The sequence below is a fragment of the Bufo bufo genome, chromosome 2 (assembly GCF_905171765.1).
Source record: "Bufo bufo chromosome 2, aBufBuf1.1, whole genome shotgun sequence".
In the NCBI taxonomy this organism is placed as follows: Eukaryota; Metazoa; Chordata; class Amphibia; order Anura; family Bufonidae; genus Bufo; species Bufo bufo.
Genome location: NC_053390.1, coordinates 106,286,158 through 106,297,582, shown reverse-complemented (window position 1 = coordinate 106,297,582; position 11,425 = coordinate 106,286,158). Strand labels below are relative to the sequence as shown.

The 11,425-nt window shown below is 41.0% G+C and overlaps 1 protein-coding gene across 1 annotated transcript in view; it reads right to left on the bottom strand.

Annotated features, from left to right (window-relative positions):
• Positions 1-11,425, bottom strand: part of AP3B1 (adaptor related protein complex 3 subunit beta 1) — a 287,452-nt gene that overhangs the window by 182,497 nt on the left and 93,530 nt on the right. Inside the window, 3 exon segments of the mRNA XM_040419630.1 lie at positions 621-768; positions 1,576-1,714; positions 1,717-1,756. Coding sequence (XP_040275564.1) covers positions 621-768; positions 1,576-1,714; positions 1,717-1,756 — 327 coding nt within the window.

Sequence of the window (11,425 nt, the reverse complement as noted above, 5' to 3'; positions counted from 1 at the left end):
ATGCAAAACCAAAAATGGGCCAAGTACTTAAGGGGTTAAACCATAATTATTGGAATACAATTCCTGAAATTTTCTAAACTCCTGTAAGTAAATATACAATGTGGTATGCATTTAATAACTGGAAAAACACTCATACTTTTAATAATTGTAAGAAATCTATGAATTTGTTCTCAGTACAAGTTAAAAGCTATATACGTATATTCTGGAAAAGGCCTCATGCACACGACAGTTGTTTTTTGCGTCCGCAAATTGTGCGTCCGTCAAAAAAACTGATGCGGCATCCGTTTTTTTTTTTGGAGGATCCGTTTTTTTCCCACAGATCCCTTGTAATAAATGCCTATCCTTGTCCGCATTTTTTTGCTGAAGGGAAACCACGGACACGGAACACAAATGGATGAACTATCAGCATTTTTTTGCTGACCCATTGAAATGAATGGGTCCCCATCCTATCCGCAAAAAAAAATGGAACAGAGGCCGAGAATAACAACTGTCGTGTGCATGAGGCCAAATGCAGGGAATCATGTGCAAGTCTAAACAGGACTAAAAGAAACATGAAAACGTGGAGCTGCTACATTCAGTGCTGCCATGAACGGATTTTCCTGCTATGGAAAGATTCATACTTGCCTGCTACCTGCAGCTCCGATCCTGCGCACTTGCTCCCGTGGGTCCATCTTCCCGGTCTTCAGCTTGTTTACTTCCTCTCCAGATTGATCACCTACTCCGCTGCAGCCAATGACTGGTGGCGTGTTCACAAGAGACACATCACCACTGAATCAAGTCATTGGCTGCAGCAGAGCAGATAGCCATGCCATTGCAGGGATGAATTAAACAAGCAAAGGACAGGAACCGGCACACAGGATCAGAGCGGCAGGGAGTAGACAAGTATGATTCTTTCCATAGCAGACGCAGGCTGCAGGCTCCTGTGAAAAGTAACTTATTCCTGAACAACCCCTTTAATGCTGCCTTCCTGTTCCCTTCAGCAGTTCTGTGATGACTGCAGGCATGACCGGTAGTGAACTTCCTCCCGGTCTTTAGAGGAGGAACTTACCACTGAACACATTCAGGCATTGCAATTAAGGAACTTGGAGCAGCAGGAAAATACCTGGTATAAGGGTAGGGCAGAACACAGGAGAGGGGAGAACTGATTATCTATCACCACTAGAACACCATGCTTACCACTGTTCATAGCATAAGAACAGGAGAGGTGAGAACTGATTATGTATCACCAGAGAACATTTATCACCTACAGCTTATCACTGTTTTTGATAAATAAGTGCAATATCCTGGAAGCCCACTGCAAAGGGTTAATGTACTGTTCACTGCCAACTATTCTGCAGTATTTTATAACCTGAGTGGACGTACCCAAAGTTAGAAACTAAATTATTATTTAGGCTGGAGCTATACTGAGACTTTTTGTAGCACCTTAATTGACTGAGTGATAGCTGTAGTCCAAAGCACAATTCATGTAATCTTGTGCCTGCAGCTGTCACTCGACAGTTAAACTCAATTAAAGGTGCTACAAAAAGTCTAGGCGTAAGCTCAAGCCATAGCATTAATAAACCTCTCCACACTCACCTCTGTCCACGGGCTGATAACTGAGTACGAGCATATCGAGTCAGCATGTGAATTATAACCACCTGACCCCATTCCTCCACATCCACCAGCAGGTTACACAGTTTGCGATAATTTTTGTGAATCAGGTCAATTCTGTCTGACAAACCTCTTCAAAGGCCATCACGACACTACCTGCAACAAGCTAGAAAACAAAAACAAAAAATTAACAGAGTCATGCTCATCACGGAGGACAACCTTTTTATATAGAGGTTTTCAGTTCCATTACCAACTTCTTGTATGTGGGGTTAGGATAGTGTTCCTCAACTCCAGTCCACAGGATCCACCTGCGGATCATGTTTTTAGGATTTCCTTAGTATTGAGCAGATTATATAATTAGTGTCAATGCATCTGGACTTACCACAGGTATTCATTCTGTGGGATATTCTCAAATCCTGCCCGGCAGGTGGGGCCCTGAGGACTGGAGTTGAGGAACACTGAGTTAAGATGTTTAAATTACAGGAAAGTGGGAAATGGATTCATATTAAACTAATTTAGCATGTCCAATGAACCCTAATGAGAAGTTGGTGTGAAATTATGTGGTCTTGTCTACAGGTGGGACTTCTTGTCAACTCACAAACTACATCCCTGATTTTGTATTAAGGTATGGGAAACTCAGTCAGGTTTCCGTAAGTAGTTTTGCAAGCCAAAACCAGGTGAGAATAAAATAAAAAAAAAGAGGAAACATTGCATAGGTCCTTTCATGACCTACTCCTGACTTTGGCTTCAAAACGGCATCAGAAAATGTAATTTTGTGCCCGTACCCTTATACGGGGATAGAGAACTATAGTGCATCCTTATCACAGACATGAAGTCACAGCTGAGATATCTCTTTAGTGTCAGGACCCTGGCCAAACAACTTCCTATGGGCTCATTCATGCAACCATTGTTGTTTTGCTGTCCACAAAACAAGGATGCCGTGTGCATTTCACATTTAACGGAACCGCCTGCCCCGAATATAACAATCCTATCCTTGTCCATAATGCGGACAATAGGACATTTCCTATTTTTCTGCGGAACCGACATGCGGACACGGAACGCACACAGAGGAAAAAACTAAAACAGAACTGGCACGGACAAAAAATACTTTTGTGTAGCTGATCCCTATATATCTCAGCACATGGATGATGCTGTAAAATATCTGCTGTTTCTCACAATGAAAAACACATAAAAGGAAGCATGAAAGGGCTAACATTTCCTTCAAGCAATCAGTAAAGCATGCATAAGGAGATGTCATTTTCTGCACATACCAAGATATCACACGGTCACCGGCAACGTATACAGCAGAAATAAAGAGACAAAACCCCAGGGGAGCATAAAGGTTTGATTTATTGAAAGCAAACAGGATTACTTGTAAGTAGCAGCAATTTCCCAAATGACTTCAAACGGTAACTGAATGAAAAGACCAGTTGATGGGAAAAAAAAGAAAAAAAAAAGTTATTTGTACTAATATTAATATTTCTCGGCTTCTTTCTCTTCCTGTAGTATTTGGCCAACGTGTGTACATTAATATGCACCCAACATAACAATCACAAGAAAACAGAGCAGAATATATACTTGTTATTATGCTAAGCATGCTGGAAGTCCTTGGGGGATTTTATAAAATTACCAATCAGCATAAGCGTGAAGTTGCATTTATTGACTCCAGGCCCGTCCATATACAGGAGCCTGCTGGTACCAGCATGAAGACAACTCAATCCGCAAACCAAGCATCTATTTGGAAGAACTAAATAAAATACATCAGGCATGTTAAGATAATTTGCTTTTCCTGTCATTCATAGCATGAAAAAGGCCAAAAGATATGGTTTAGCTATGCACACACAAGAACATAAAGCGGATATAAAACATCATCAGGTGGCGGTTCATGCCAAGAATTTAATTAGTAACTACGTTATGCAACTGATGTGTGTGGGAGCTCATTACTACCCAGGAACCACTCTCTAACTAGTGGTAAACAATCAAAGAACGCAAGTAACACTCATGAACTCAAATTTACGTGGCAGTCAACAATAGCGCCTTCATTGGATGTGTTAACGGTAAAGAATCAGAGAATGGGCTTGTGGTAACAGCAAGGGTCATAGCAGGGATATCTTGGTCAACTACAGTGAGAGATCTTTGAGAAGACCATTCAAATGTGGTCTTCTACAAGGATGGTCTACTCAAAATGATGGTGATTAATATGGTGGAACTCGAAATCTGCCATAGGAAATCTGGCTTGGATAAGCGAGTGGTTCACTCAAGAGGTGTTTATGGAGTGCAGTGATCTATGCTTCAGAAGCCAGGCAATGCGGTGGGGGAGGGCATACCCTGACGAGCTCAGCTGTTATGGGCCAGAGATGCAGAAGGACACTTGGCTTCAGGGACAGACAGTGACATCAGTGCTCTACTTAAATGGGTTGTATCATCTCAGACAATGGGGGTATATTGCTAGGATATGCCCCCATTGTCTGCTAGGTGTGGGGTCTCGTTAACAGAGCCTTGAAAGTCAGATCAGGTCTCAAATGTGGTACCCCGCACCTTTCAAAGAATGGGGGCATACCCTAGCAATATGCCCCAATTGTCCGAGACGATACAACCCTTTAAATCCTGCCGTGGGGCTGCTCAACGCCAGTTATTTGTTTTTCAACCTGGTTCCTAATGTGTGTTAGATACTTTGTGCATATTGTACCTTCATCTCTCTTGGTTCTGACTCTGCTTGTTTCTATTATTGCAATTGGAAACTGTTTTTGGCTTTGACATTTTACCTCCCAGTTTTTTTAGTTTTTTTTACCCCGGCTAGTTTAACTAGTAAACCTGCCAGCTCCACCTTCTGGCAGCTACCCGGTGAACACAAATAAGGAGTTCTTCCTATACACAGGGACTGCTCAGGGTTAACTCGTTTTTTTTCCTTACTGGGATCGCCCCATCGTTATAGGGTTGTTTCAAGGAAAGTTTGCCAGTTCCTGCTGAACCAGGTAGCTAGTACAAAGATGATTTTCACAGAAGTCCTAGAAGCAGATAAATATAACCAAATGAGTCAAAAATATTACACCTGGTCATTTATTTATTGAGAACATGGTCACATATTATATGTCTGAAAGTTGCAAATGTATGTGAACCTTTAGGATTATCACAGCCTGATGAAGGTATAAAAAAAACGAAACTAAACTTTATTGTAATCTATTTAAAATAGGGCAATTCCTATATGTCACAATTCGTGACCATCAGGCAACCAGACTTAACAAGTGCAGATGGGACTTATGTATAACCCTCTACACTCATTAGAGTCTGGAATAATTCTTAACTTGCTAGCACATTATTATCAGCCCCTTGCTAGCAAGTTAAGAATTATTCCAGACTCTAATGAGTGTAGAGGGTTAAACATAAATCCCATCTGCACTTGCTAAGTCTGGTTGCCTGATGGTCACGAATTGTGACATATAGGAATTGCCCTATTTTAAATAGATTACAATAAAGTTTAGTTTTTTTGTTTTTTCAATACGTTCATCAGGCTGTGATAATAGACAACCTTACGAACGTTACCAGATCATTTCGATTAGTGTGAGATAGAACCTTTTAGGATTAACAGATAATTTGAAGGTGAAATCAAAACCAGGTGTTTTCAATCTATGGGATGACAATCAGGTGTGAATGGACACTGTTTTTTTTTTGTTTTTTTTAAAAGGGATCTATCAAAGTCTGACCTTCACAACAAATGTTTGTAAAAATTTATTATAGGATGAGGAAAAGATATTTTTGAGGACCTCAGAGGAACAGTTGTTGACGCTCAGCAGGCTGGAGTTAGGACTAACCCATAGTCAGACTGTGTATAAATGGTGGAAATTCAGGACTATTATTGCCCTCCCCAGGAATGTTTAACCAACAAAGATCACGTCAAGAGCAAGGTATGTAAAAGTCAGCAAGGCACAAAGGAATCCAAGGTAACCTGTAGACAACTAAAAGGTCTTTCTCACATTAGCTAATGTTATCGTTTCTTGGGTCCAACATCAGGAGGATACAGAACAACATGGTTTGCATGGCAGAATTGCAAGTAGAAAGCCGCTGCTCTCCAAAAAGAACATTGCTGCCTTCTGTAGTTTGCTAAAAATCATGTGGACAAGCCAGAAGGCTGTTGGAACAATGCTTTGTGGACGAAGGACACCAAAATAGAACTTTTTGGATTACCGTAAAGAGGACCTTTCACCGGTCCTGACATTACAATGTAACTACCTGGCAGTATAGGGCATTATTAGTAGATGTCTCCCTGGCTGTGAGCCGTGAGCTTTATTTTCTCCATGGCTGTGACGCACTCCGCTGAGATTGGGCAGCTCACAGCAAGAGAGAGGAAGGTGCCAGCTGAGAAACACGCCCATCTCGTCCTCCCTGTACCGATGGTATGGATTAGCATACAGGGTGGGAAACCAAAACGGGGACACAGCGAGGAGAGCCTAAAAAAAATAAAAATTAAAGCGATGACACCTACTAATAATGCCCTACAGTGCCAGATAACTATATTGTAATGTCAGGACTGGTGAAAGGTATTATTTAAATGAGAACAGTTATGTTTGTAGAAAAGAATAACACTGTATTCCAACCTCATTCCATCTGTGAAACACGGGGCTGGTACTGTCATGGTGTGGGCCTGTTCTGCTGCATCTAGGCCAGGATGGTTTGCCATAATTGATGAAACAAAAAATTCTGAATTCTTTAATCTCACAAGAACGTGGGTAATGAAGCAAGACAATGGCCCTAAGCACAAATAATTCCACAAAAGAATGGCTAAAAAACAATAAAGTTAAAAGGGGTTTTCAAAGAGTTTTTTTCTTTTACTAATTACCTAAGTCATTAGTATCTGATTGATGGGGGTCCGACATCCAACACCCCAGCCAATCAGTTTGAGAAGGCACCCTAGATTGTACAACGGCTGTGCTTGGTAACGCAGCTCGGCCCCGTTCACTTCAATGGGGCTGAGATGCACCTAGGCCATGTGACCGATGGACATGAAGTCACATGGCCTATGGAAAACGGGAGAAGGCCGCAGCAATACTGCAAACCTATAAAATTAAGTAAACAAAAACAAAAAAGCTCTTGGAAAACCTCCAAACATTTTGGAATGGCCAAGTCAAAGTTCTGATCTTAAAGGGGTTTTCCAAGATTTTAATACTGTAGACCAGTATCTGATCAGTGGGTATCCAAAGCCGGGAGCCAATCAGCTGTTCGAGAAGGCAGCGGTTCTTGCAGTAGTGCTGCAGCCTTCTCACAGCTCAGTCCCATAGAAGTGAATAGGGCTGAGCTGCGACACCTAGCACAGAAGCTATACTATGTACAGAGCTGTGCTTGGCGAGCAGAGAGAAGGCTGCGGCGCTCACAGGAGCACCAGTGCCTTCTGAAACGAGGGATCAACACACGAGACCTCTGCCAATCAGATACGAATATAAAAATCTCGGAAAACACCTAATTCTGGAGTGACAACTGCTTTAAAAACACAAACAGCTACTTGTGCCCCCCCAACACCCCTTTGAGGAGACTGTCAGGTCACTGTCACTGCAGTGAGATGTCAGAGTGACATCAAAACAATGGCAGTGACCGTCTGGGCCCATCAAAGGACATACCGCCTCTATCAACGACGTGCCAACAGGAACCTGAACAGCTACAGCAAGCAGTGAATAGATTGCGCTTATTATTTTTGCATTTTTGATAGAAATATTTGTTCGGTTTATGTGCTTTTCTTTTACCCAAACGGTTTAAGGCACAATATACAGCCGCTTTCTTGCAAGGAATTACAGATGATGCAGGCAACAATATACTTTATGTGGGAAAACAGCTACACAATGTGTCACATTCAAGGTCCCCAAGATGGATCATGCCTCTAACCCTGTCTTTCACTCTGGAGAAAGCCATTCAGCAGCTGGAAATCATGGCTAGGCAAGCCAAGAGCCACAATAATTAATCACTGCATTAGGAGCTGCCATCTCCAGCACTAACACCTTCATCTGTCCACAAATCTCCTAACCCACCAACTGGAACATGTGAACGCTGCTTCAGAACACCCCATGTATTCATACACACAATGCACGGCCGCCGAGGGGGATTCAGCAAAATGCTGCTACAATATAAAAAGAATCAGACGTACAACCGTAAAGAACCTCAAAGAGCAGCAGCAAAGAGAGTCAAGAGCGAGCCAAAAGAGCTATTTCCATCAGAGAACGTCTGCTCCTAGATTAGAATGTAAATTCCTTTCTTGTCTCGGTAAGTGGAAAAAACAATTCTCTGCTCATCCAACAAATTTACTTTCTGACGTCTAATTTTTTTCATTCATTTTGGATATAATAAAGTACTCAGCTATTTCCTAGTGATGCAATCTGCACAAACAAAAATCTATTTCGCATTAGTATTTCTCAATCATTCCTGCTGGCATGCTGCTCTGCTCGCTGAAAATGGACACAGTCCCCAACTGTAGAAGACAAGCCTAATATTATAATACATATAATGAAGACGAGAGAGAGAGAGAGAGAGAGAGATAAGAGAGAGAGAGAGAGATATGAGAGAGAGAGAGATATGAGAGAGATATGAGAGAGAGAGAGAGAGAGAGAGAGAGAGAGAGAGAGAGATATGAGAGAGAGAGAGAGAGAGAGAGATATGAGAGAGATATGAGAGAGAGATATATATGAGAGAGAGAGATATATGAGAGAGAGAGATATATGAGAGAGAGATATATATGAGAGAGAGAGATATATGAGAGAGAGAGATATATGAGAGAGAGATATATATGAGAGAGAGAGAGAGATATATGAGAGAGAGAGAGAGAGAGAGATATATATGAGAGAGAGATATATATGAGAGAGAGATATATGAGAGAGAGAGAGAGATATATATGAGAGAGAGAGAGAGAGAGAGAGAGAGAGAGAGATATAGATAGAGAGAGATATGAGAGAGAGAGATATGAGAGAGAGAGATATGAGAGAGAGAGATATGAGAGAGAGAGATATGAGAGAGAGAGATATGAGAGAGAGAGATATGAGAGAGAGAGATATGAGAGAGAGAGATATGAGAGAGAGAGATATGAGAGAGAGAGATATGAGAGAGATAGAGAGAGAGAGAGAGAGAGAGAGAGAGAGAGAGAGAGAGAGAGAGAGAGAGATATAAGAGATAGATATAAGAGATAGATATAAGAGATAGATATAAGAGATAGATATAAGAGATAGATATAAGAGATAGATATAAGAGATAGATATAAGAGATAGATATAAGAGATAGATATAAGAGATAGATATAAGAGATAGATAGATATGAGACAGAAAGAAAGATAGATAGATAGATAATAGATAGATAGATGTCGATCGGCGCTCATTTGCATTGGGGTATTACACAAGCCGATGCAAAGTGAAAGGGGAGGAATGATCGCTACTACCGTCATGGAGTTCTCTCGGCAGCACATTCCTGATTACACAGGGAGAAGTGTTGACAATAATCTTTTATTCTGATGAAAGATGCAAACGAGCCAACAAATGAGTGATTGCTGGTTTATCGGCTGATCGGTGGAACAATTATAGAGTAAGTTATCAGGAATAGGCGTTCTTATGAACACTTGTTCTCAGTAATCGGCCTAAATATCATGCAGTGTAATAGGGGCTTCAGTGGCGAAATTTCCTTCCCTGCCAATCCGCCACCTATTCATAAAGGAGCATTATCCTTCGCTGCAGAGGATGGCGCTCGCTGGTCATTACCGCCTCCTGCCCCCCAGTGATAGGCTATATCTGTCTGACTGATGCCATGCAATTACTAGCAGGGAAAGCGTTCATTGGTTAACCCTTTAAAGACCAGCCCTGAAAAGGTCTTTCTACTCACTGCATAGCGCTCATTGACCACTATGCACCGAGCACAGGAGAAGGCAGAAGAGGTAATACACTGTCTTCTCCGTGGGACCCTAGCCGTCACTGACAGCTGATGACCCAACCTGCTCCTGTTAGATTGCAGGAGCAGGGTTGTAATCCAATGCTGGGCAGCTCTCCAAGCAGAAATACGTCTGATCGCATGATCAGCGGTGTTTCTTTCCAGCAGGATGTGGGCCGCAACCAGTGGCTCTGCACTCCCGAGATAGATAAATATGAGGTAGTCTGGTAGATAGCCAGATAGGAGATAGGTAACGAGAACTTTGAAGACAAATGTCCAAAATATCATAATACTAAATATTATTTTATTAACCACAAAGATTTTTGTTAGTGTATGGGATGCTATAAAACAGTTATTAGGTTTATTGAATGCACTTGAGTGTACACCGTTAATGGGTAATGTATACCTGAAAGAAGTTAGATTCATGCTATTTGACACTTTTTGGAAGGGTTCAGGTATACAGTATATTTCACAGATATTTAGAGATGGGTGTTTAGTAACATTTGAGGAAATTCAGCAAATGGAGGGGGTTAAAGGAATTAGTTGGCTTCGATATAACCAATTCATTTCAGCTTATACTCGTACAGGACAATCTCCCCTCTTTACTATTGAGTCGAGTAAAAGTTTGGAAACATTGGTTAATGCACAAGGGAGGAAAATTAAGTTGTCAGAGATATATAAACATTTGGTTCAATGTGCCACCTCCCTTTACCCATCACCTGGGCAAAAGAGATGGTGTCGGGAGGATAAGCGACTGAAGCAAACTGATTGGGATAGGATTCACAAATCTATGAGTTTCTGTTCGCTTAAGACTAATCACGTCATGGTTCAGTTTTTGTTTTTTTTTGTTAACTGGCTGAATGTATACCCTGCCGGGGGGGGGACGACCCTTGCTGTCCGCGTGGGGATCAGATTGTGGCAGATTTTTTACATCTATGCTGGTCCTGTAAATACATTCAGTAATTTTGGCAGGGGGTATACGAAACTATCAGAGGTAGGAGTGCTCCTCCTGGCCCGTGTGATTATTGCAGGGGTGTGGATGTCTAGAGAACCCCCTTGTGTAAACAACTGGATTAATTTAGTGGAGAAAGTGAAAGTATAGGAGAGAATTAATTACTCAACAAGGAATACACTTGATGTTTGGTCCATAATATGGAAGGCCATTCCCCCTCCCCCATTTTATTTTATTTTTTTTCTACCTTGGTTTTATGTGGGTATTAATAAAAAATAAAAAAAATGAATGGAGAAAAAAAAGAAGGGATAAAAAAAAGGCGTGGCTCTCCGCAATGGCAAAGCCCTCCTACTCCCGCTGTTCTCTTGACACCAGGACACAAAACTTCAGGTGCAGGAGGAGACATGTCACAAACAACCAAAACTGCATCCAGGGGACACAAAATTGAAAAAGGTGGCAAAGCCAAGTGGCCTGCACCACCATATGTCCTACGTCTTGAGGGTATATCAACACATGATAGAAATGCTGCCGATTTTTCACAAAGATTTGCGCAGAGAAAATCTGTAGGGGATTACAGGATCAGTCATGTAAATTAGATTTGAAAAAATTCACAACATGAGGAATAAAATGCTACAATTCAAAGGTTGTCGCCAAGTATGGCTGATAGGCACTATTCTACGAGAACCAAATCTGCCATCGCCAAATTGTATTATACCTGCATGCTGGTAATAAAATAAATAAATAAAATAAAAACTTTAGAGACAAATTCTGAACCTGCCATAACCTCTCAGATGATTTATTTTTTCATTAATAAAAATTGCTTCAAAAAAAAAGGAAAAAACAAAAACTAATATTTAATAAAATGCAATTTTATTCTTCACTAATAAGAACTCAGGGGTGACAGATCATCCCAAATTTATTTATATATATATATATATATATATATATATATATATATATATATATATACACACACACATACATACATAC